We start from the raw sequence: 27073 nt of genomic DNA, 5'->3' as shown, positions 1-27073 counted from the left end.
GTAAGGCTTGTACTCCGTACAGTCGCGTGAGCAAGAGTTTCAGACCTCAAATTGCATCTCTTCCAATGGGCTTAACTACAGTATACAGTACTGTACAGTACTCAGATGAACTCACTACTGTACTGTAGACTACAGTGTAGAGTCTACAGCATTGTACTGTGCACTGTACACTGTACAGTGTACAGTCAATGGCATCGTACTGTGCATTTTAAGTGTGCAATTTTGCCATGACATCATTTTCGGTAGCGCGGCATCCATAATAATGATTTGCTATATTGATCCATAAGGCGAATGCAAAAACAATGTCACTATCACAGTGCTGAACTCAGATCAACTCACTACAGTGCAGAGTCTACAGTATTGTAATGTACAGTCAATGGCATCGTACTGTGCAATTTTGCCATGACATCATTTCCGGTAGTGCGGCATCTATAATAATGATTTATTTTATTGATCCGTAAGGCGAATGCAAAAATAATGTCACTATCACAGTGCTGAACTCAGATCAACTCACTACTGTACTGTACAGTACAGTGTACAGTCTATGGTATCGTACTATGCAATTTTGCCATGACATCATTTCCGGTAACGCGGCATCCATAATAATGATTTATTATATTGATCCTATATAAGGCGAATGCAAAAATAATGTCACTACCACAGTGCCTGACTAGAGTATTCCTGTGGATCAGAGTGAAAAGTAAATATGACTGCAACACTGTAAACAAACTTGTTCGAAAGGTTACATGCCAATGATGAAATCAGCAACTTGTTTTAAAAGGTAAAGGTTCAAAAAAGCTTGCCACCAAAACTCCCCAATCTTGTTTTTACAACGAGGACGAAACTACTCATAGTGTCTAGTTGAATAAGAAATTTGTACTGCAATCAAATGCTATTACTGTATACGTCTGTAGCGGTTTCCATCACATATTCTTTGTGTGAGTTCTTTGCATGTACACCTTTTACTATCCATTGAACATTAGTTCAAAACGATAAATGGCTAAAATCACTTAATGATCTTCAATAGCGATATCACTCATGACAAGGTGCTAGCATGATAGATAGCACTTGTAATACTAATGAATCATGGACTCTAAAGATTGATGACTCTTGCAAGATATACGCAGTCATTATCATAACCGAAGATAAAGCGAAATTGAAAAGGTTTTGATATCTAACCTAGTATAGTAAACGGGTATCATTGGCCCTGATAGTGAGAAAATTGGTATCCTGTTTACTGTACGTACAAACAACTGCTATAGACGCTTCTTTTAACCATCGTTCGGGTACCAACCTCGCATACTATAACAACGCCCCATATTACTCTGATAAAGCATCATACGTGTTCTGTACGTGTACGCGTATATTATGAATGGCAAAATAAATCTTGTAAGCAAAACATGCTGATTGCATCAAAGCAGTAATTAATGAAGAGACTCAAAGGTAATAATGCTATACAATATAACAACTATAACATACAATAGAGCTCAAATCATGTATTACTTAAAGATGTACTCGAAATATCAATATAAACACGTTTTTGATCGGGCTAATAAACATTATACTATTTTAATTTATTACATTTACATAATATACAGCGTAATATCACTATGTAAGACAAATTTAATGGCATATTAATTATCATACAGCACCAGCATTATCAACAGCCATATAATATAAAAATTTCAGCAGGTTATATCAAACAATTTGGATTCGGTATCAAATATTTATTCTTAAAATTTAGTCGTTAGCAATGGAGTTACATTTCCTATCAATATCGAATCATGGGATCGAAGAAAAATGAGCGTTATGCTCATGCGATAGCATAGGCTCCTATTTTACTTCCGTGCGTGATACGGTTTCTTTAGGATATACAAATTATACGGGTATAAGTATATATATATATATATGCTATTAAACATATCAAACAGAGCGTACAGTTTCCACTATAAAATTTCCATTAAGTTTATTGCTGTAGTCAGTTCTGTAGTCGTCTCGGATAGGCGGTAAGGCTTTCGGCCACAATAATAAGGCAAAACTATCATTTCTTGAGATTCCAAGAACTGACCTCCAATTACTTACAAAGCCACGGTCATATTTATTACGGAATCGCTATTGCAACATTTTCATTACAAATAATGATGATTAATAATTAATATTAAAAATGAATATTGCGTACGTTAACAAATTCTAAAAACTCCCATCGAAACGATCAGTTTGTCACTGGATGCCATGATTAAAAATAATTAAGAATTCATCTTTATGCTATGACTGACCTTTCCTTTTTTCTTCAATAACTTTTTCTTTTTCTTATTGGCATACGTTTCTATCGTCGTTTGATTTGTAGATATAAGAAAACAATGCCAGCCAGTAAAGAGTAATAATATAAAAGCCACTGTTGCACAAAGAATTCCTAAGAATAACGCACTAGACTGATCCGTTTCATACTCGGAAGCCAAGTTCAATTTCGAACGATCTTGAAGCTGAAGATTGATGAAAAAATTTTTACAATTATAAACAATCTACTCATTAAAGGAAGAACACAACTAAAAATGATGCTGCATGTACATAAACAGTGTGCTTATGCAACGATCAGGATATCTCTCAGTAATAGCACGCTTGCATTACATGCATTCTTAGTCAAGCTCTAAAACCTCGTGTTTCGTATCAGACAAAAATTACGATTAAAAATCGCCTATAGGAAACATGTAATACGATCTTAAATTATACACCGCCAAAATTAAATCACATACCTGGAGATATAACTGATCAAGAAATAAATCATATCCAGAGAGAGAGACGTATAACGTGCCAAGAAACATGTATACGCAGAAGAGTATAAAATAGCGATGGTTATTCCGACCTACACAATTATTTACCCAAGCTACAGATATTACTATTAAGGACAAATACTCGTGTACTTGTATATACACGTATTAATACGTTATTGTTGCATATAATATGATGGCCAAGTTGTATACTATATTAATTAATACTTCTACTTTAATAGCAAATTTTGCTACAAATTGTACAATATCCTTATAAGAAAACGTAGTTGAAGATACGGCAGTGATGATCCATCTTCATAATACACCTATGATAAAAATGATTTAAATACTATAGACAATTCATTTGTATCTGGAGTATATATTAAAGTCGTAATTATTTGAGTATCCATTTCTTTTTCTCCTTACCTCCTACAAATGCGACAGTGATGAGTCCTTGGAGGTTTAGCAACGATACCTTGATAAGAGCATAATTTCTTATATAAATACAGACTGTAGCAATAATAAATATGAACATAATTCTATAATATCTTACAGGCTTTGCAAACTGGATAGTGTAAAGCTTCAATAGCATTTTCTGGATTCTGAAATGTAGAGTATATTACATTTTATGCCTTTGAGCCTCTTCTGTTACAAAATTCGCACTCTTTACGTAATCTTATAAAATTGTACAAATGAATGGATAGTAACATAATTTATATAGATTGAGAGTGAAGACTTTATAAGCATTCAAACAGCAGAATTGAGTGCGATTTGAGCTTACGAGTAAAGGAATGATCAAAACTAAATTGCAATGTACTATAACTAGTTAAAATAGAATTTCAAATATTGTATTTGTAAAAACGTCATTAGAATTTAATCTTTATCGATATTAGCTATTACTATGTACATACAGTATAGAGATATGATTCTACTATACAATAATATCAATAACCTCATCAGGATATCCAGGTTCTGTACAAACTGCTCGATAATACTGATGGCAGATATTGACTAATAACCAATGCGCATACAAAAGATGACATGATGATCGAATAAAGCCATAAGTTAAAATTCTCGGAACTAGGAGTCGGTAGTAAAGAACGACCACGACTGTTGTCAGACCTATCACCAATACTACAAATAGCTAGCATTGAAGAAAATGAAAAATTTCTTAGACTCCATCAAATTATCAACATACGTCCATTTCATTCATTATTATTTTTAATTTAATATTATACAGACTTCTTAGTTATTGCAATCTCATCAATTGTAGAGTATATTACAGTTCGCGTTCCCACGACAACATTAATATTGAATCTATTTGATACCATGAGCAACAAGCACTCTAAAATTTTATGTCTGCAGCCTACAAGATGTACCATTGAACCTATAAGTAATAACATGATTCTGTGCTTAATCCATGCAAGCTTTGGTACAAGATCTCTTGATCACTGCATAAGATAGTTTAAACAATTATGACAACCAATGAAGTGTGTATTAACTAAATTGTAGATCATTTTTGACTATTTCATAAAAAGAACCCTTAGATTTGAACACTTCCTATGAGTTATGGTTACAGTTCTGATTGATATTCTACTTTTACATCATTATCAAGGCTACTGTTAATACTTTACCGGGCCTAAAATTCGGATAAGGATATCAAAGCAAAACAAGGTCGGTTGAAAGGCAGTTTCAATTAGTGTTAAACTCGAATTAAACGAGTTATACAAGAAAGACTTTAAAACATAGTGTAGAAATTTGATTTGGCGCAACATTGGAGCAATTGTTCTATGATCACATTGGTCTCATTGAAAATTTATTCGCTCTTTTTGAAGTGGACTAGACTTCCCATATCCACCATAGAAATTTTGAAATGCTCGCCGATTGAAAATAATCGCAGTACATTGGTATAGACTCTACGTATTTGTAACCAGCAAGAACAACGTAATTGATAAGGGTATTCTACAAATGGCCAAGGTCTGTCTATCCAAAATGTTCTAAAACTCTTCTATATCGTTTCTCGTCGACATTTTCAGTAACTTTAGCGGTAGATTTGCCACCACTTATGCTGTGATTGCTCGACCAAAACAACGAGGAGAATGAAGGTGACAAATTCGTCGCAGACTCACTTGATGATGACATTCAGTATGCTACAGTACAGTATCGTACACTGATTTGCGTAGTAATACGCTGCATAATCACCTTACTATAGTATACCTTATTACAGTATACACTAATAGTACAGTACTGTTCAGTAGGGTACGAGCTGGCAATAGATTGTGGAGTCCACCATTTGCTACCATTATTATTTTGAAGCATCCTTCCTCGCTTTCTAAGGAGCTTAACAAGATCAAGGTAAAATTCATCTTCACTTAATCTACTAAAGTTAGATTACAGAGTATGCATGCCATGCTAGATCTAGACTTGAATATCATCGAGTATTATAGATGATGTTAGCACGTTATTTATGGTCATCATCAAGGGTACACACAGACCAATATATGGAAATATTTTGTTCTGATTCATAAACTATCTCAATTGTGCTGGATTGAAGTTGTACAGTATTTACTACTATTTGCAACCATTAAGAGCGCTGAGCTAGAGCCTACCCTGGTCGCAATCAAGAAGCTTAGCGAGATCAAGTTAAATTACTGTATCATGCTAGATCTAGACTTGAATATCATCCAGTATTATGTATTAATTATTGACGTGCTATTGCTATTCCTGCCATATCAAGTGGTACGAGTAGTTGCACGATGAACAAAACTGGAGCACTGCCATACTTGTTGTTGCAGCTGTAGAGCAGGGGAAAAAGTGGTGATTTTCTTCCGGCAGTGTTGATGACCTTGTAGGCTGCTCATTTTGTTGCAGTACTATCAAGTTACTGTGTACTCAAGCAACTGCTTCTAAAGAAGATGATAGCAGTAATTGGAATTCATTTCGACTAGATAACGTATATATATAATACTGTACTGTACAACTGTTTCATAAGAGATGCCATTAGCACCTTGAAGCTGCATGGATCTGTTAAAAAAAAGATCTACAATACGTGTACAGTAAGTGTATACCTGTATTATTGATACAATTTTTTAATGGGAAGCTTTTTCGCTTACAACGGCAGTACCAGGTCCAGTCACTGAGTTGTTTAGGGACCTTAAAAAAAGTGCCTTGAATGTTAACGTGTCTTTAATAGTATTGAAATTTGATTAGCTGTCATGCATAACATGCGAACAATCATCTCAAGTCCTTAATAAATTGCGTTATCATTTTAACGCACATAGATACTCGTACTTTGATCTGAGCAAAGAATTAATTGATGATAAAAATTTTACAGAATGCTGAAATCCCATGGTTTAATTCGTCGATTTTTCGGAACAGCTTCTACTCGATATGTATGTACTTGCTTGTAATTGATGCTTCGAGGTTGTATACTTAATCCAACATTGATTATAAATGAGTGACCGCAATATCTGGTATTGATAGGCAGGCAGAGGTCTATTGCTGGCAGTTCGGAAAGACGGAGATAAAACGACCCAGCCAGAATTGACAGGAGCTGCAAAAGCATTTGATACCAAGACTAATGGACGACTATCAGAGTTACTAAAAACGTATGATTGGCAAGGTACAAATGAGCTACTAAGTATTTCACGTAATACAATTATTCTATTATTTCAGAGCTCCCGGCTTTAATAAAGGTGCAGGAAGTCTTTTTTACGGATTGGACGAGGTACACTTCTATTCTAATTATTAGAATTAACTAATCCTAGCATGAATTTAAATTGTAATTTGTCATTTATCATACACAACGGCTTCCTACTGAAAGTAGATAATATTTTTGTAATATCATGCAACATAGTACGTGTACATAAGCTAACGTCAAAGATATTTTAAAGTTACGTTATTGAATTTAAGATCTATTACTTTTATCATGCACATATATACTCGTATATATATATATATATAGGTTAGCATATATATATATATATAAATATTAAAATTAAATTTAAATCGCTTAATCCACAATTTACACTTTTAAAAACTGTTACAGGATTATCCAGCAGTCTACGTTGCTAATATTGAAAGCTCAAATGAAAATTCCGAATCGCTTGAAAATATTGATGAAGAGAAGGAAAATATCCGTACTGGAATAGCAGGTGAACTTACCTACTTATATATTATACTATCATGAGATTGTATATATCCAGTAAAATTGTTTTCTACTTTAGTTAGATTGTTTTATTAAAATTCTATCATGATGATCCTTCCTGCGTATGTTTTGCACTTAGGTGGAGTAAAGCAACTAAAATCACTGGAATTATCTACTATTGAAGTGGATCCGTGCTGGGATGCAAAAGGTAAGATTCATACCTCGACATAAATTGAGAATCTTAGTAAATCCCTATGCACTATTATGAACATTTTATAACTATTCCTCCTATCAAGCTGCTGCTGAAGGCGCCTATCTAGCTAATTATGACTTTAATGATTTAAAATCGGATCAAGAAAAGAAATGCAAAGTTGAATTACTCTTGACACATTTTATGAAGGAGTAAGCAAATTAAATATGACTACTGTAGCATATACCTCGTACGTGGTTTACAGCTAATACTTTAATTCGTATATTTAATTATTTTAGTGATCAATTAATATCAAAAGACTGGGGTTTTGGTTCGATTCTGGCGGAGAGTCAAAATTTTGCTCGACGCTTAATGGATTCACCATCAAATTTAATGACCCCAACCATCTTTGCTTCTACCGTTGAAAAGACCATGGCAGGATTTAATAATATTACCATTACATCTTAGTAAGCCTGATATTCCGTAAATAAATATCAAATAATACTGTACTTTTGAGAATTTTAAAACATTCCTTTGTAATGCAGCGATAAAGAATGGGCTGAAGAAAATAATATGCGTGCATTTCTTGGAGTCTCTCAGGGGTCATGTGAACCTCCAGTTTTTCTAGTCGTGAATTACCGTGGAAATCAAAGTACCGAAAAGCACGCTTTGGCAATTGTTGGAAAAGGTATATTACCTTTTAGCAGTTGCATGTCAGATTATACTGTGGATTTATTGATACTTGTTGCCTCCTTATAACCTCATGTTTTCGTATTACTCTATTACTTCCTTAGGCGTAACTTTTGACAGGTATTTACTTACTGGTTAACTTCCATGTTGATAACTACAAATGAAGAGAGTTATAAATTTGTACTATTGTAGTGGTGGGATTAGTATTAAACCTGCCGCCAATATGGACATGATGAAAGCAGATATGGGCGGCGCGGCTGTCACGATTGGAACATTGTACGCGGCTTCAAAGCTTAATTTACCTCTCAATATAATTGGTGTCATTCCGTTGTGTGAAAATATGCCTTCTGGAAGTGCAGTAAAACCTGGCGATGTTCTAACAGCTATGAGCGGAAAAACAATTCAGGTGTAATAACAGCAGGTTGCGTTGTACATAATTTGATGATCGCACGTGTCTGTCACAATGATATTCTGTTATTATACTCCGTAGAGTTTAATGCTTTCAAATGGGAGTCTATAAGATTAGTGATAAGATTAATAACTGAAGGATTTTACAATTTTTTAAAGGTGGATAATACCGATGCAGAGGGACGATTAATTCTTGCCGACGCTTTGCACTTTGTTCATCAATTTAATCCTGAAACTTTGATAGACATTGCAACTTTAACCGGTAAATTGAGCAGCATATAGATATATTGGTTACAAAGAACGACATATATTTGTTAACGTTACTTAGTTCGGTTGTTATTCTAATGTTTAATTATGTATATATATAATTATTGTCCATTATCAAACATTTCTAGGAGCTATGGCGGTGGCAACAGGAGCAGGTGCTGCAGGTGTTTTTACAAATTCAAAGAAATTATGGCAAGAATTATATGAGGTATAAAACTTAATTTTAAGATATATTTTCAATGTAATACGTGAGTGTAAAAGAATTACTTGTGCAATAATATTTCGTTATCGTATTAATTATCGGTCGTTAGTGTAGCTGGAAAAGTGGTGACCGTTTATGGCAGATGCCGTTGTATGATCTATATTCTAAACAAATTAAATCTAATGTCGCCGATATCAGAAATATTGGGAAAGCAGGAGGGTAATTATTAAATATCTGTAAATTGCCATTCTGCTCATACAATGTCAATGAATTCGGCCCCAGTAAATGTTTAAATTACGGTATCGATTGTTTTTTTAATTTATCACTTCAGGATTGGTGGAGCTTGCACAGCAGCAGCATTTCTAAAGGTATTTTACATTATTCACTAAAAACTTGTTGGACGAAAAGGGCTCAACTTAAATTCCTCACTATAACATTGAGAATCCTAATATATCGTATTCTTTTCCATCGAAATATAGCTTTAATACTATAACGTCTGTAATATAATGAATCATTAAGGTTGAAAAAACTCATTACTTCTGCTTAGGAATTTGTTTCAAACTCTCGCTGGGCACATCTCGATATAGCTGGTGTCATGTCTTCAGAAGGCGATTACCCGGCTTATCTACGCAATGGGATGACAGGTATGTATAGGATGCTACAAATTCATTTCACGTCAGTTACGATAATAAAACTTCATAATTTGCTGGTATTGGAATTACTTTCAAGTTCAATTTTATTTTATCATCAAAAATTTAAATCATTTTCATCATGGATTACGATTTATTTCAGGTCGTCCTACACGCACTCTAGTAGAATTTGCAAGACTTTTATCGTCGTCATAGAATTTTTTTATGAAGAAAGATACAATTCTACCATAATGGCAATTATCTATTCGTAGATGACATCTTATAAACTCTATTGCTTTGTTAAAGTGATGCCATAGCTCTTAACCTACGTGATTTCTATAATCCAATTTACGCGTACAATATAGTGTCAAGCTGGAGCCAGCACATAAATAAGCACTTATGGAATAATAGAATAATGTTTCATTTTATGCCGCTTAGTCTAAACGTAGTAGCTCGTAATAATAGCAGTTTTAATTTGAAAACGTCAATACCACAGAATCCAAGCTTTTCATGAAATTGAGGTTGAAATTAGACATTCGCAAACGATATGTTATTTGATAAAATTTTGTAATTGCGAAATATTAGAGTTGGCTTGTGAGTTTATAAATATTTTAAAAATATTATTATAACCTAGATCTTTGATTTTCCGTGAGCTTAATGTACATTGACCTAGATACGCGGTAGCAAACTTTCTAAAGTTTTGCATTTTATATGCAACTGCTACAATATAGGTGTATAGTTCTGCAGTGCATTAAATCCCTATTGTAAAGTCGTAGTTAAAAGTGACTGATCCGGTTAATTTGAATGGTAAACTGTGATCATGAATTATTTACTAGTGTCAGCGTAAACTTCATCAAATCAAAAAAGTATCTTAAGGATATGTCATAGAGTACATATCCCACCAGCATTATTTAGTTGCTATAAATAATAATATTTGGTAGTCCATGGCTATAAAATACGAACATTATTACAATATATATATTTTATGCTAAATTTCATCATCCATTAGTCGGGAGAGATTTATTAACTGTGGGCGCAAATCGCGCCATTAGAATCGGACTGGGACAAGTTTGCAATTCTAGTGCGCTGCAACCGATTGTAAGGCATGACTGAAGTAGTCCAATAAGTCTTCTTGCATATATATTAATGCGGATAAGTTGCTGAATCTCGGAGTATGCAATAGCCGACTACAGTAAACTATAGAAATAAAATTTTCTACACTGTAGCTGGATACACAAAAACTACGATGCAATCGAAAGCTATGGTACAACATTACTATATGATAGACTTGAGACCGTATAGTCTCTGTACTAAAATATCTGGTCAAGCTAGTACTGTATGTATGTATCTTGGTATGGTTCATTATACATAATTATAATTAGTTCTGGCCGTCCGACTAAGAATGCCAACTAGGTAGTCCACTGTGCCAAACACAACACACTAGGTTAGAATATACTATGTAAATGTAATCGACACTATCCTATGCTGTATCGACTGCTATCAAAATCTCTTTCGATTTAAGCGGCGTGTCCAGCCGTATAACAGCATTCGCAAAGCAATCAATCAAGGTCATATTCCTTGGCCGTTAACACTGTAATAAGCAAGTGTATCATGCAGTTAGGAATATGATTTTATAAGTACTGCCGAGAGAGACGGTCAATAAGTAAAGATCTAGTGATTCGTCGAAGCACGATTGAAGAATTTACGGTGAGGCAAATTGCCCCATCGGGTTTGTGACTACGTACCGAAGGAGTTCTTGTAAACTAGCTCAAGCTATGCCGCCTTTCTAGATTACGATGATCACCTGTTAATTTAGCAAAAGTCTTCGAATATCCTTGGGCAAATAGTATAATAGTGCTAGATAGGAGCTATATTGTCCACCTACTCCATCTTAATTAGGATAGACGATTGGACGAGATCATTCATTCATCGCATCAAAATATAAAACATGGATTTATCAGAAGAAATTCTACCAGGCCGGGAAATTTTATATGCTCCTCTAGGTCAAGATAAGCAAGTTCATCAATGGTCTGATATCCAATGGAAATCTGCTGTTATTCGCAGCTGTCAATTTCAAAATGAATCTTCTAAGGTAATCGAGCTATCGACCGTTAGTTAGTTGTTAAATTAAATGTTATCATACGTAGCACTATAACCGTTTATCTTTCGTAGGCCAATAATTAATATATCTAATCAGCAATAATAGTCCAGTATATATAAACACCATTTCTTGTCTCGGATAGTAGAGAAATCAGCCTAGTGTTGATCTAAAGTTATACAGTATCTACAAGACCATGGATACGTAGAATATTCGTATAATTAATTATAGCATTCTTTTAATATACGAAGGCCAACACAACTATTCGAACACATAAAATGCAATAACATACCATGTATAAACCAGTAAAGTCATGGTTAGAAATTAAATATCGTCTACTTTCTCTACCACAGCAAACAATCTTAGTTTCATTCAAGTCGTTAGCCAGCTTGAATTTACGATAAAATAGCAGCTAGCTAAATATCACTTTTGTGATTACTATTATTAACGAATGCTAGGATAAACACTATGATACTATATAGAAGTACACTATCATTACACGAAGATTTCTTAACCTTTGCAATAACCAATTACTTTGAAGGGAAAATACATCAAACATTTGCACGCTCAGCTCTAAATAAATTTGCAAAATGATAAATCCTTTTATCGACCGTCGATTACTAATGATTAGGCCCTCCGAATATTGCATTCAAATATGTAGCAATGCATAGTTGCTTGTCGTTGCTTCAAAATAAATCTTATTATAGCTACCTAATCTACAGAGTTAAACCTGCTAAAGAAGGGTAATTCATTACCATAATTAAAGATAAGCTTAATACTATTGATACCTTATTATTAGCCAATATTATACATAGATTATAAAAATTGAAACAATGATTAAAGTAGGATTGGTACTAAGTTATGATTTATGCAACATGTTAGATTATATTTATCATACAATATCGCTAACATTGATTTCCTTCAAAAATTCTTAAATCCAACTTACTATGCTAATTTTATAGAGATATTAACTATTATCTCAATTCTTTTACATCAATTTACTATAGTAGGCTTTAGTTCAGCGTTAAAATAATATTGATTTACGTTCAACATTAATTTTTATGGCTGCTCGAAACAAAATATTACTGTACTTAAGTAAAACGAATTTTATTAATTCAATTTACTTAAAATTTTTTACTTTCAAGTAACTATATTAAAAAAATTTATAAAGGCACATTAATTAATACTTGACATTATATATTGCATGTAGGACCTATAACGCTTACATGTAGTATGTGCATATATTTCAATTGAATTGAGTTTATTTTAAATGCAGACAACTTTGATTATAGGGTTAAAAATTGAGAGAAAACAACACATTTGTCTCGTAGTCACTTATACTAGATTATAGAAGTTTTAACGTCTTGTTAATATGATTACTGAGTAAACAGCAGCATACAATAAATTCAATGCCTTCAAGATAGGCAAGAATGTGTACCAGCTACCATCGAAATTTGTTAGTTATCCAGAATCAAGGAGAAATGGCTATATAGATTGTTCAAACAACTTCAGGCATAGCAATGAGGATAATGGCATTGAAAGGAGACAAATTGCATTTTAGTCGTTCATTATTAGCCCTCACCATCTGACTTTATTACCAGCTGATATATTAAAATATTTTAAGTACTTTTTTGAAGTCTAAAATTTCGAAAGAAAATTGCATGATCGTTACTACCTAATAATAATGATTTACATTTAATATTACATACTTTACTGACTCTGTTATAGTAAAAATTGAATAATACAGTATTTAACTAGAAAGAAATCTTTATTGTTATTACCACAAAGTACAGTATTTACTTATGTAATCCATTGCAATTTAGTATATTACTTTATGCTAATCTACCAAGGTCTAAAGTCTACCTATAATTACTATCCGGACTAAATTTCAGAATCTTTCTGAAAAGTACTGCTGTTCAATATTCTTGTTGCACTGCATTCACATATCATTCAGGCGTATGTAATATAATTTGTCAGTACCTTCCTAGTTTCTATGCTTAACTTCTATCCATGTTATGAAAATTAACTATAAGTTATAGTTTAGGCTGATAGTTTATCATTTTTTTCTTCACTATCAACTGCTGTTCTTCATTAGACGACTCCTAACCAATTTTTGGTCGAACTTCCAAATAATGAAACCAGGACAATGAATATCAACATGGACCAAGCTTACTGTTCACAAGAAAGTTTAAATGCTGTTATGGTCGAAGATTACCTGGCTCTTTATAACGATTCACCTGTTATTGTAAGTTTGGGTAATTGCTTGCTGCGATATTAATTTTTTTATACCATGAATAATTAATCTATGCACGATTACTTTGGAGTGATCTTACATGAAAAATTCGATATTGGTATAACGTGAAAAAGGGTGATGTTAAAGCATACTAGTCCCTTTAAACTATTAAAATAGCGCTCGAAAACCCTTCAATGTACTTTATCACCTAGGCGTAATTTTATGCTTACTACAACTCGTCGACTATCACTCATTGTATTAGCACAATTTTATTTTAGCTATTTGTCTATTTCAGTAAAGCATCTTTTCCGCTAGATTTATCACAGGCGTAAATAGATTCATCAGCTGTGAGAGTCTATCCTAAAGAGACTTAAAAATAAAATTATGAGTGTAGTTTACAGTTACTGAATATATTTTTTCAGCAGACACTTTAAAATCGTAAGGTTCTGAAATGATTTACTCTGGTTTTATATTGCACAGTATCATAGGGAAAGAGGAATAGTTTAATATATTAAGAATAAATGAATTAATTAATTTAGTTGGCTATGAACAGAACATGATAATATTTTTAAGAATTGAAAAAGCATCCAAATACCCTTTCCTGTACTTTATTCCATCAATGCTGTCAATATATCTATTTTTTAATCTTTGGTGCAATGTAATCCCATACATAATAGACATAACACAAGGCCATGAAAGTAGCATTTTTCTAATTATAGAATTTCTATTATGAACGTATTATTTATGCTGGTGTTAGTTTATCGGTCTCATAAAATAGCTTTTAATTAGATTACTAGCCAAGTGGGGTTTTCAAATCCTCTGACATTGCAACCATTTTACAGTATCAATTATACAAGTCAGTACAGTATATTGTCGACTTAAAATTTATCATTGATGATAATTATATATAATTAATCACGACCACCTCGTATACAAGCTAGCATACTATCGACTTAAAATCGTCATTGATGATGATTATAATTAATCGCCATTACCTAGTGTACGAGCTGATATGTAGCAGTGTAGTTTTAATGTAGAATTTTTCAAGAGAAAAAAGATAACAGTAAGATATTGATTTAATACGTTGGTTATTAAGACTATCTAGACTGTATATCATAGAATTTACCGTTTACTGACAAAATCAAGTTGTAACAGATAGGATTCGTAGCTATTGATTCGCTTTCAATAATGTACAAAGGATCAGTTTAGAGACGACCAATTTCCACAATAACTGATAGCCTTATTCCATAGTTGCACAATAATTTATTATAAATTTAGACGCAAATGCCTGCAATAAATAGAATACGCGATTTGTAACTAATTTGTTGCCTATAATTAATATGTAAATGATTCGTTTAGAAGGCTAAAATTTGCATGAGAGCTGACAATTTTTTATCAGTACAACCATAGTTTATTGACATCAAGCTGCATGTATGCTCATTTCGTAGTGAAGAGAAGACGGCACAATTTCTAGCTAATTATTATTAGATTTAATCAGTGTACACAAGATTATTTTAGAGCGATATGATTTGCACAATAACTGGAGACTTTTTATCGAAGTTGTACTATAATTTGTTATAAATATAGATGCGAATACTTACAATGAATGGAACGTGCGATTTACAGCTAATTACAATCAATAATTAATTAAAGTGTAAGTGATTAGTCTTGACGTCTACAATTTACATGGAAGCCTACACTTATTAATCGATACAGCGGTAATTTATTAAAATCAAGCTGTAAGCACATGAAGAGATGATACAATTTCAGACTAATTATTCGTTGTAATTAGTGTGCAAATAATTATTTCGGAGCTCTATAATTAGCACATTAACTGACAAATTTTTATCGAAAGTTATACTATAATTTATGAGAGTCAGGTGGCAATTCCTACAATGAATATAACAGCAATATATCATTTGTAGCTAAATATTAGCCACAGTTAATGATTAGTTTAAAGGTATACAATTTGCACGATAACTTACTAGCTTTATTCTTAGCTACCGTAATTAGTTAAAATTAAGCTGTAGCAAATAGAATAACAACAATTTATATTTAATTATTAACCATAACTAATGCATAAACGATTATTTTAGAGCCCTATAATTTGCACAGTGATGAACATCTTTTTACTGGCCGCTACAGTTTATTTTAGTAAAAACTATACTAGTACCCTATGCGCTTTGAATACTGCATCTTTTAGTATGCTATTACAGACATTGAATAGTGGTAGTAAAGTGTTTATTGATCAGTAGCATTTTTATAGTAATGATTAACAGTTACTGATCGCAGTATAAGACATAACATGCAGACATACTAGAACTTTAAAAGAATCTAACTATGAGAATTGGCATGATTGGTATCACTGTATTATTTTACTTCAAGTTATAAAGTACAAGAGTAATTAAAAGGCAGAGATAGATCAGCTGTGCAAGATCGATCTTATTATGGGTTTATATTATTTGCATTATTTTTGATTATTATTATTGATCAGAGTTCATTTTTAACAGGTTTTCTATCCTCTTGTCGATCGATTTCACTTTGACCAAGATGATAACCAAGTTATTGTTCAACCATTAGCAAATTCTTATGCTCATGTGGTACCTTATCAAAGACCTTACTGTGGTAGTAATGGGGAGCTTAACTGCCTCGTAGATATTCAACGGGCGATTATGCATTGGTTCCTTGAGAAGAAAAGCAAATATCTAATACTACAACGTAAGAATATTTTTCATAATATACTTATATTCGACCCTATATCACGATACTCGTGGCATAAAATGCTGTAGTCCATCATGCAGTAACTACGTCATTTCTTGGCTGTCTTTTATCTAGTTAGTAATTTATGAAATTGGTACGATCAGAATCAGAATTAGTATTTATTGCCTTAATTACAATTTATGAGACCGATATGATGGAAATCAGTTTTACTGAAGTAATTCGTATTAATAATTATAATTGCATCGCACGGATATGAGATTAGTGCATTTAGATTTAGTTTTATTATTATAGTTAATTAATATCGTCGATAATTAGGAATTAGCCTGAACTGAATCGATTTTACCGTTCTAGTTCCTACCGTCGATAGTCTAGATTCTAGAGTATCTTTGTTAATCAAAGAAACTAACATGACCGAATCAAGGATACTACAGTAATATCCTTGACGATCATTTAGCGCGATGGGAGACAGTTTTACTGCTGTAATTAATGTTATTAGAGTGACTGAAGAGATAACTCGAATCAGTTTTTCTTATTTTAATTCGTACCATTGATAATTAATCTGAGTTTGGTGTGATCGAAATCAGATTTATCCTCGTAATCGATATCGTTAATAGCTAGAATCTAAGGGATTAATATGATCAGTATTAGTTTTACCGCCATGATTAATATCATGAAGATCTATGGATCTTGCATAGTCGACGTTAATTCTATTACTGCAAATAACAATGTTAATGATCTATCAGATCATTAACGTGATAGGAATTGTTTTTATTCTATACCGTAGTTAATTAATATCATCGATAACCTGTGAGATTAGCATAACTGTAATTAGCTTCATAGTTGCAGTCAAAATATTATGTTCGGAATCAATTTTTACTAATCTAATTCTTATCATTGATCTACGAGATTAGCTCGATTAGAATCTATTTTATTGCTGCAATGGACATGCTTGATAATTTAAGAGATTAAATATATCAGAATCAGTTTCATGCTATTATTAACATAGTTGATAATGGGTAGGATTTTTATGATTGCAACGTCTTCGTTTAAATTATCTTAGGAGACCGTGCATTATTGGGCTGCAAAGTATTATTCTATCTAAGCGAGATCAGGCAGTGGCGTGAAGGCGTAATTCAAGATTTTAGTGGCAATCATTGCTCCATATTTGATCGAATGACTTTGCAATCAAAGTTGCTTGATCCAAGAATAACTGATATTCGACCAATGATCTCAGGTACAAATTAGTTTGAATGAGTAGAGCTCTATTCCTTACATGGAAATATTGCTAGCATGTTTTATTATGCATCAGTTTGTCATAGGCGAGCATAAGACTAAATCATTAATCGCGAAGAATACGAGCAACTATAATAAATTGACGATTCTCTTTAATTGAATTAAATACAGATGAAATTTTGGCTGAATTATCCGACGAAAGTACATGCTTTCGTCATGGGCGGCTTAATAGATTGTTCTCACTCAGTAATATCAAGGTTAGTTTATGGATTCAGATGCCGTATGATTAGTATTCGTGAAAAATTCTTAAAATAATTACTACATTCATGAAGAACTTGATACTAGCATTAAAATTTCAAAAGGGATAGCTAGCCAAATAGATATATATTCCTGTAATTAAGATTCTAAGTAAAATAGTCATTTTAGCGACTGCAAAGATATTTGAAAAAGCACGATACTAGAATATTATTCTTATATAGAAAGGAAATCATCGATTGCTTTTCTTCCATGTCTTTTCATATTAATAAGATTTGCAAGCACATTTCCACACTACGAAATTTTACAATATTAAAACTAACCTTTCGCAGTCGCGAAGATCCTTTCACAGAATACAATACCTAATCATCGCAATTTAAGATGACTGTATTATAAGATCTCCACAATACGAAGATATTTCGTGGTTGTATTGCATGTTATAGGAAGCAAGTTAGCTTATTACGGTACGAATAGAAGAACTCTGTACTATACTTTATCAAGAATTAGGCGTTCATTAATAAATGCCTTTAGCCATCCATTGCTATTAGTGCTATTTAAGTTTTGATACCGAAAAGGATTCATAAAAACCCTCTAATTTTAAGATTTCTACTCAATCAATACCGGTAGGATAGCAATTTGACAAGGACGATTTCCTAGGATGTTACATAGCGTTTTCAGCAATAATAATTTGTTTAAATTAAATATCCTATTTTTAACTGTTCCTTATAAACTTTGTACATTTGTAGTTGTATCAATGTATCAATGGTTCCAATTTTAATCCAACCATGGGTAAGCTTAGGTTAATAAACACGTCGTAAATCTTTAAATTGGTATTGTCTCCACATTTTGAGTTGATTTAAATCAGTGAACGAATCAATTTACTAATGCAACATTAATCTATATTGGATTAAATTGTGTTTAGTTACTCAATCTGAAAGTCGACAAAATGGTATTTTCCCTAACAGTAATTATGACGACATGCATTCAAATAATAATCACTTAGAGCTCGAGATCCCTACTTCTAAAGCTATGGCTACGCCAACTACCACATTATCATCATCACCTACGAATAATTTACTCAATAGCGTTTCATGCAATGATCAAGATCACTCATTCTTGCTAACCAAGAAGAATCAATTGGATCCTATTACCCCCAGTAATTGGAATGATGCTCTTAGATTATTACAACCAAGAAGAAAACGTAGAAGGAAGTTTGATTGTGAAACAAAATCATCTAAAAATACGGATGCCGTGGATATAAACCCAATCCAATCTGAAAAGATAGTGCAAATGACTAATCTACCGCCGGAAAATAAGAATTCTTCAGAAGATTCTAAAATGGCGGCGTCAAAAGATTCCAATGACAATCTTTCACCAGCTAATGTTGAAAAATCAGATAATGATCCAGTTCATGCAGAAGATTTACCGATCCCCAATGTAAACACTAAGGCTACGCTTCATGCTCATACATATAATTCTCAAGAATCGCAGAAAAATTTACCAGATGAAGCGAGAAGAAATTCTTCAGGTGACTGTAAAACGGCAGCGTTAGAAGATATCAATGAAAATTTTCCGCCACCTGATGTTGAAAAATCAGGTAACGATCCAGCTAAAGCAGAAGATCTATCCGCCGTCAACGTGAACACTAAGGCTACGCTTTCTGATTACGCATATAATGCTCAAGAATCGCCGATAGACTTGCCACATGAAACGAGAGAAATCGATAAATTTCAATTTGAGCTAAATTGTCTTGAATATCAATCAAAAAAAAAGAAGAAAAAAATTATGAATTTAAAATCAGATAATTTTAGGAATCAAGATTTAACATCAATTCGGAGCTCATCGTCTTCAAAGCAACTTACGTCGCTTCCGATAGGACCTCAAGCTCTACCAGTTACAAAGCATCAGGCAAAAGCAGCACCTAAATCCCTTACTGAAACTCTCGCTATGCGTACGACCTTGCCAGTTACGGATTCTTGGTCGAAACCTGAAGCAGATTCCTTACCTAAATCTTGCTTAAATGTTTCCAAAGCCATCCAAGCAGAATCCTGGGCGGAAGTATCTACGAGCGCATTATCACCTATACCTCCAAATCACTCTGGGAAACAAGACTTTAATAATGGAGTTAAATCTACGGATTCTGTAAAGAAACGGAAAAGTAAGTTATACTATCATTTTTACAATCATAGTATCTCCTTGGCATCGATTATACGCTAATTCAACAATCGATATTCGTATTAAAAGCGGAGTATAATAGTTGATGTTAAAAATTTGCATTTAAAGCTATGCCAAAATCTCTACCAAAAGATGGTTCGTTAACGCCACAGGTATATCTCATTACTAAAAAAGTTCTGGATTAATGTTAGCTTGATAATGATTGTATATACATTCGTAATTATCCATATTATAACCGTTTATTTTATGGCAGCCCTGTAGTTGCAATCAATTGGTTAAATACTTGCCACGCTGCCTAGATTGTGGTTCTTTCCAAGACGATAATTCAGATATAGAAGATAATTGCTGCCGCTTCCTCAATTTCCGATTGTAAGTAATTTCTGCTAAGCTAGCTAATAAGAAGGAGACGCAATATTTAAAATCTTACCAAGTCTCAGTATGTCCTAACCTATGTTTTTTAAATTCTGGCTGCATTTATCCGTTTTGTTATTCTAGGCTATCCTTTGCAGGCAAATGGAACGCTCGTGAATTCTGCTTAGATAAAAACAGTACTATTAGTAATATATGGCTACCGGGAAAAAATGGTAATCCTGTAATCAATCTCTACTTCGAATCAGGATGAATTAGATCGCGTTTTAAGTAATAAAATTCCATCTCAGTGTTTTTCTTCAATTCCATCTTCAGGAAAGAGGAAAAAATGTGAAAAGTTGATCTCCAGATACATTTTACAATGCACTGGTGAAATATTTTTAACAATATTAGCGGACGAACTGCAGGCTATAAAGCAAGGGGATAAAGGTAGAAGTATGCGTGTTCAATTCTTGATTATTATGCATACAGCAGTGAGTAAATAAATTATTAGATGTTTACTAGGCGATCATGTACATTTTGATCTCATCCATAACAATATTACATGAACTTGCGATTCCTTTAGACTCTATTTATATCAAGCCGTCCGTTGATGGATTTCGAGAACTATGCGATGTTTGTAGAACTTCTATATTTAATGTTCATTGGACCTGTAAATATTGTGGATTTACTGTTTGTAAAGAATGTGTTCAAGAGGATTTTATTCAAAATTCAAGTATGGGTTAGTAGTCGAAGTGGATGATAATGCGATATTTTAGATGGCATAATATTGACATTATGCTATGATATTCAGATAAAAATAAGTCCAGCTGTATATCTTGGCTAAAATGCGGTAAAAGTCGTAAATTACATACTATGGAAAGACTCATTTTAACGGAAATAATACCTCTTAAAGGTTAGTAATTAAGATTGTATGGCTATTTTGCGATAATGCTTGTCATTATTAATGGCGTTAACTTTATCTATTTAAGCTATGTCTAAATTGCAATCGACATTATCCAAAAGAATTAAACGAATAAAATATACGAGTATTTCGACACTTAATCCCGAATTAAAAGGTACTATAGTCTAGTTACCCTAATCTTGAGCTGATTTAAACATGGTTACTACTTGCTGATGTATTGCACAATTTATTGCATCATATTAATAAGATACAGTTCGCTTATGCTACATTATAATGTTATATCGATAAAGTATCTAATAAGTACATTTATTCTATCTTAGGCTACTTTACATATCCAAGTAAATATCACTTACTAATGCATTATAGAAATTCATAATATCAACTACAGTAGCATATACGATCGTACCTATTTACTATTTTATTATAAACTTCAGGACATCATTACATTGAAATCTATCAGTTCCTTGAGCTGCTTTAGATCTACGGTATTGTTATTTACTAATGCATCCAGAATTAATAGTATCAAAATGATCGATGTGGACGATATTAGTTCTGATTATGTACGCGTATATGCAATTCTTATATAATAAGTACGACAAGTATACGACTAACAATAATTGGGTTATGACTGAATCTAGATCCCCCTTTTAAATATATATGCGATGACAAATTAGTGCTATTAAATGAACCTGATCACTCGAATAACATACATTTTTTTCTCAAGAGGTGGATAAAAAATGAAGTATGTAACTAGTTTTACTAATCTACATTTTATATAATTATAAAACATACCACCATTTCAGCTGATGGACTAAATTAATAATTTGTTAACTTGTACATAGCCTGTTGTGGTATGTGGCATTCATCATAAAACGAATTCAAAATTTTGGAATCCTCAGTACTTTATCAAAAATTTTGGTATATAGCGAATGCGATGTAGTTCAATATAGATTTGGCAAACTATTTTAAAATTTGTCTTTATTTACTGTTATCCATATTAGCTCAATCTACGTGTGAAGTTATAAATTGTAGAACTGGAGCGGTAATGAAAAACTTTCCTAAAGACAAATTTTGGCTAGGATTTGATAATTATAAAGGTTATAGATTACGATAGTAGTTTAAGCATTAGCAATCAAGATAAACCGTATTACCAAGCATGTCTCTGTCATTATTAACATTGTTTATTTGTCTGTAACAGAAAGGACAAAATTTAGGAATGAAAGTACAGAAATATTAAAGCTAAAAGTAAGTAAATAATAACTATATTGATGGAAGTTGACCCATTCACGGCATATTGATATTAACATTTCAGGACTGGCCGCCAGCTGCAGATTTTCGTGAAGTCTTTCCTGATGGGTAATAATCTCCGTCTTTTTTAATTCTATTAAAGTTAATATGATTTATAAGTATGCATACACGTGTTTTCGTAACCATATAGATATGATGATATCATGTCGGCCTTTCCATTTCCCGAACTTACTTCACGTGATGGCTCCTTAAACTTAGCGGCTCAGTTAGGAAAAAAGTTAAAATTTTTATTAATCTCGTGATTTACTAGTATTTTCATTCATTAACCAAGTTATTTTTTCATTACAGCCTACCACCAAACTGTGTTAAACCAGATTTAGGTCCGAAAATGTACAATGCATATGGTGAGGGCAGGCTGGGTTATATTTTGTTATTTATAGCATCCAAATTGATCAATATAGGCACTAACATTCTAGTTTTCTACAGGTAGTGCTGCATATCCTAATTCTGGTACGACGAATCTTCACATCGATATATCGGATGCAATTAATACGATGGTGCATATAATTTGATATTATAAAATATTAAAAAAGAAAAACGATCATTCTTTACATAGTTTATTCTACGGGGTACACTTTTTAGCCGCCTTTTTAACCATCCTTTCAATAATAATATGATGTTAGGTCTACGTATCCTGGGCATACAGTAAAGATGGAAAACGCTGTCAGTATCAGATATTTTTTAACTTAATATTCTCTATGTATAATGAAAGAGATACTCGTATCTGAATTGAATGTATTCTTGTTTTACTATCTTGCAGTTACTTTAAACGATCTAGATTATGAAGATTGCGACGAATCTCAAATTAAGAGAGTTACGAAAAATGGTGAAATGCCCGTAAGTACAAGAATATAAATTCCTTTAATAGTTGTTTATTAACCTTGAGACTTTTCGTGTATCAAGTTCTGATGGCAATTTTATTTGCATAGGGCGCGATTTGGCATATCTATAGTCCTGATGATGTCGATAAAATTCGATTATTTTTAAGAGAGCATTGTGATAAAAAACAGACTATTCATTCGGATCCCATTCATGACCAGGTGAGTTGGATATATCAATAAAACGTATAACTGGTGTCCTTTATAAAATATATTATTTCTTATAGAGCTTCTACATTACGCCAAGTCTAAGAAAAATCCTCCATGAAAGATATGAGGTAAAAGGCTGGGCTATTTTACAATGTCAAGGTGATGCCATCATTATTCCAGCCGGTGCTCCCCATCAGGTAGGCAAATCATATGCATTTATGATACTGGAACAAGGTACATTATAGTGAAACTATCATCGAATATATATCATTTAGTTTGACCTTGCCTATTTGTTGTTTCTATAGGTTAAAAATTTAAATAACTGTATAAAAATAGCGGAAGACTTTATCTCACCTGAAGTAAGTGCAATCGTCGACCAATATTAGCTTACAATAATAAATCTTGTGGCATTCCCGATAGTATAATAAAGAGAAGTTTTACATCTTGATTTAAGCAATAAAATATCACAACAATAATAGGCTACTACGAGAGCCTTTACAGTACATCGCATAAAATGTACATTTTTCATCGAGATATCGCTGTAGAGATTATTATACAATTACTGGTCTATACTATATCAAATAGGAAGAAATATTAATTTTATAACTTATAGATTATTACTTAAAATGAACGAAAGAATAGGAAAACTTTATATTCATTTCACGGCATATCGACTGATTGATCAGTGCTTAAAATGAACATAGAAGTTTATCTTTTTATTATTCATTTCTTAGCATATTAATCAATGCTTGAAATTAACTGAAGAATTTCGAAAATTGTCTGATTTCCACAGTAACCATGAAGATAAGTTACAGGTTTGTCTATCGATAATTATCATTAAGCTAGAAATTACCTTCTTCTCTTAATACTTAACTAATTAATGGCTTGCTTTGATCGACAGATTAAAAACATTTTGTACCATACTGTAAAAAATGCTTTGTCTACTTGATATATTGTAAGTAACGTCTAAGTATCATGGACGTTAATGGTATACTGGATGAAAAGAAAAAGAATCAACCAAGACAAGATTTTTTAATTTATTACATTGACCGTCCTTGGAAATGCCACTGAAACTGATTTTTTAATAATATCCTATGAATAGTTATTACTCTAATTTTCAGCAAAACTGTTCTATCGATGTATTGTTATTGACTCTTGCTAGCCTACTAAATTGGAAATAGTGATTTAGTTAGATGGTCTTTAGATTATGTAAATGTCTCATCACTATCACCCATCTACAACTCAATTTTAGACTTATTTGTACATTCTAATACCAGGATTATTTTTTTTATGTATTAGGTCATATATATTGTGATATTTTGGAAGGTTGAGAGTTCGGCATTCGTCGCAATAAAGTAAAATAGAATAGTTAACGGAAGAGTAATCTTTATTGAACTAGTGTAAGAGAATAATCGTGTAAGATTGTCGTGCGAGTAACGACGTGACTAGTCGAATAACTATAGTAGTGTAGAATAGGTAAAGCGTGCAAGCTTACCATATAATTACCAGAACTAATTAATGCGATAGGCGAAAGAAGATAGCTTTTATAATATTAAGAGCACTGCAGGAGGAAATTACTTATAGACACGGATGATTCATAATAATATGTTACTTCTATGCAAGGGTAATGTTACGGTATAATCTAGCTAGCGTCTAAGATTTCCGCAATGTAAATCGTTAAATATAAGTTAAGCATATTAAGAGTTATGATACAGTCTAGTGGAAATAAACGTTTCACTAAAAATAAACTATACTGTATTTAGAAGTAAACACTGCATATATGTATTTATTTTTTAATGAATCGAAGCAGGGCTACAGTATATTACGGGTGGAGAATGGAATAAATCCTAATGATTGTTCTTCGTTCGATATCCTCTATCGATATAGTTACGCCTATTTGACACCGTATTAACATTTATACCTGTACACTATGTTATAGTAACTATAGGAAAGAATCAATTTTTGATTGTATAATAATGTAAATAAAGTAAATAACGATTTATCGGATTTATTGGCACTATGGTAGAAATCAATCCATACGTACTACTCAGGCGAATGTATGTACATAAAATCTAGATATCATCAGAGATTTCAACAAGCTAGAGAACTAGGCTGTAGCAAAATACGCTCGATCATGAAATTCCAGTAATCATAAGATGAGCGCTAGATCTAAGTAAACTGGTGATGTCAAAGATTACATTTAGGTATTAAGATAGTCGTGCACTGTTGGTGGGTAATTTAGCGACGATCGCTGTAGCCTTAAGTAAGATTGCAGGGTGCCTTGGTAGGAGATAGTTCAATCTAAAACCTGAGAGCTAGCTGTGTATAATTTATGTGGTCTAAGTTTTACTATTGAAAATATTCAACAATAAGTTTTAAAGTTGTAAATTATTTTTAATTGCTACACTTAGAGCCTAACCTTATAGATGACTAGATTAGAGTAGGGCTACCTACTCGTAGTACTTTATTATATAGGTAAAACAAGGAAGGAGTGATTTGATAGAATATATTACTTTATCGACGTACCGTAACTTTTATACTGTACATAGGTCATTAAATGAGCCTCAAACAGCCTTGTAATTTTATGCAGCCTTGCTCTATTATTAACACAAAGTTCATTCTCGATATTGTGATGGAGGGGATAGCCCTTTCTTGATTACCATAGTTCCTTTTATAAAACCTTTATTGAAATTACCAACTCTTGTCTTACATGGGACTATATGCAGTAGTATTATACGCCTACATTGTAACTACCTGTTATAATATATGCCTGGTGAGAGTTGACAATATTTTTAATTAAGCCTTCCACTATATAACAATATAAAGATCAACCATTATGCCATTAATCTCCGGGAAGAATTTAAATAGAGCAATTAAGGCATACGAATATGCTATTGCGCAGTATTGATGACATTAATCGCGTGGCAGGGCTTTTCATTTTCGTTTCTCTTCATTATTTTGGAACGAGCGAAAGTAGAGTTTATTTGAACAAGTTAGACTTGTATACGTCTATGAACTAAAATTAAATCATAATTGGTTGATAATTGAGTATTGACTGATAAGCAGCTGTTATAAGTTTAAACATCCGTCATAACACCAGGCCTATCCGAAAGTAAATACAACGTGAAGACATTGGATCGATTCTTAACGTAAGTTGTCTTACACCATTACGATTGGTATATTTTATTTTACCGCTAATGTCAATATTTATATTAAATACTGAGTATATTACATATCCTATTTCTTTTTTCCTCCATTTTATCAGTTGTAGTACTTTAATTACATTAATTTGTATAAGTATTAAAATAAATATTTGATTTGGTACTGATTATTCTCGCACATCACCGCTAGTGTGCAGTTTGTAATGATTCGTATAAATAACTATTCTGACTGAACAGAACTCCAATTTGCTAGTGCAGGTAATTCTTAGCCAATATTTTATCTTTGG

General features: G+C 32.6%; 4 protein-coding genes across 4 annotated transcripts; 3 read left to right on the top strand and 1 right to left on the bottom strand.

The window, feature by feature from the left end:
* Positions 1-1564: 1564 nt before the first annotated feature.
* Positions 1565-4543, bottom strand: TRIADDRAFT_38435 (expressed hypothetical protein; the record flags this gene model as incomplete). The annotated part of the gene is made up of 7 exons (XM_002117394.1): positions 1565-2112; positions 2277-2476; positions 2750-2884; positions 3066-3094; positions 3195-3278; positions 3701-3912; positions 4403-4543. 7 exons carry the CDS (start codon positions 4541-4543, stop codon positions 1924-1926), a joined length of 990 nt encoding a protein of 329 aa, XP_002117430.1. The 3' UTR covers positions 1565-1923.
* A 1711-nt stretch (positions 4544-6254) lies between these two features.
* Positions 6255-9517, top strand: TRIADDRAFT_32578 (uncharacterized protein; the record flags this gene model as incomplete). The annotated part of the gene is made up of 14 exons (XM_002117451.1): positions 6255-6376; positions 6444-6495; positions 6817-6922; positions 7055-7123; positions 7212-7317; positions 7405-7572; positions 7651-7793; positions 7966-8201; positions 8363-8465; positions 8599-8678; positions 8782-8891; positions 9004-9040; positions 9220-9316; positions 9465-9517. Coding segments are annotated over 14 exons (1482 nt in total), but the record flags the coding sequence as incomplete, so codon positions are not given.
* Positions 9518-13557: 4040 nt separating this feature from the next.
* Positions 13558-20638, top strand: TRIADDRAFT_61491 (uncharacterized protein; the record flags this gene model as incomplete). The annotated part of the gene is made up of 9 exons (XM_002117450.1): positions 13558-13644; positions 16143-16350; positions 17414-17587; positions 17758-17843; positions 18588-18630; positions 18764-19999; positions 20125-20168; positions 20270-20385; positions 20512-20638. 9 exons carry the CDS (start codon positions 13558-13560, stop codon positions 20636-20638), a joined length of 2121 nt encoding a protein of 706 aa, XP_002117486.1.
* Positions 20639-21941: 1303 nt separating this feature from the next.
* Positions 21942-24574, top strand: TRIADDRAFT_32600 (uncharacterized protein; the record flags this gene model as incomplete). The annotated part of the gene is made up of 14 exons (XM_002117449.1): positions 21942-22031; positions 22132-22207; positions 22291-22386; positions 22488-22534; positions 22602-22645; positions 22728-22802; positions 22886-22956; positions 23024-23094; positions 23312-23434; positions 23527-23637; positions 23703-23822; positions 23931-23984; positions 24360-24440; positions 24527-24574. Coding segments are annotated over 14 exons (1107 nt in total), but the record flags the coding sequence as incomplete, so codon positions are not given.
* Between the last annotated feature and the right edge of the window lie 2499 nt (positions 24575-27073).

The sequence above is a fragment of the Trichoplax adhaerens genome, genomic scaffold, assembly GCF_000150275.1.
Source record: "Trichoplax adhaerens TRIADscaffold_24 genomic scaffold, whole genome shotgun sequence".
Classification (NCBI taxonomy): Eukaryota; Metazoa; Placozoa; class Uniplacotomia; order Trichoplacea; family Trichoplacidae; genus Trichoplax; species Trichoplax adhaerens.
The sequence above is the reverse complement of the archived record's forward strand: the minus strand, read 5'-3'. Positions and strand labels throughout refer to the sequence as shown.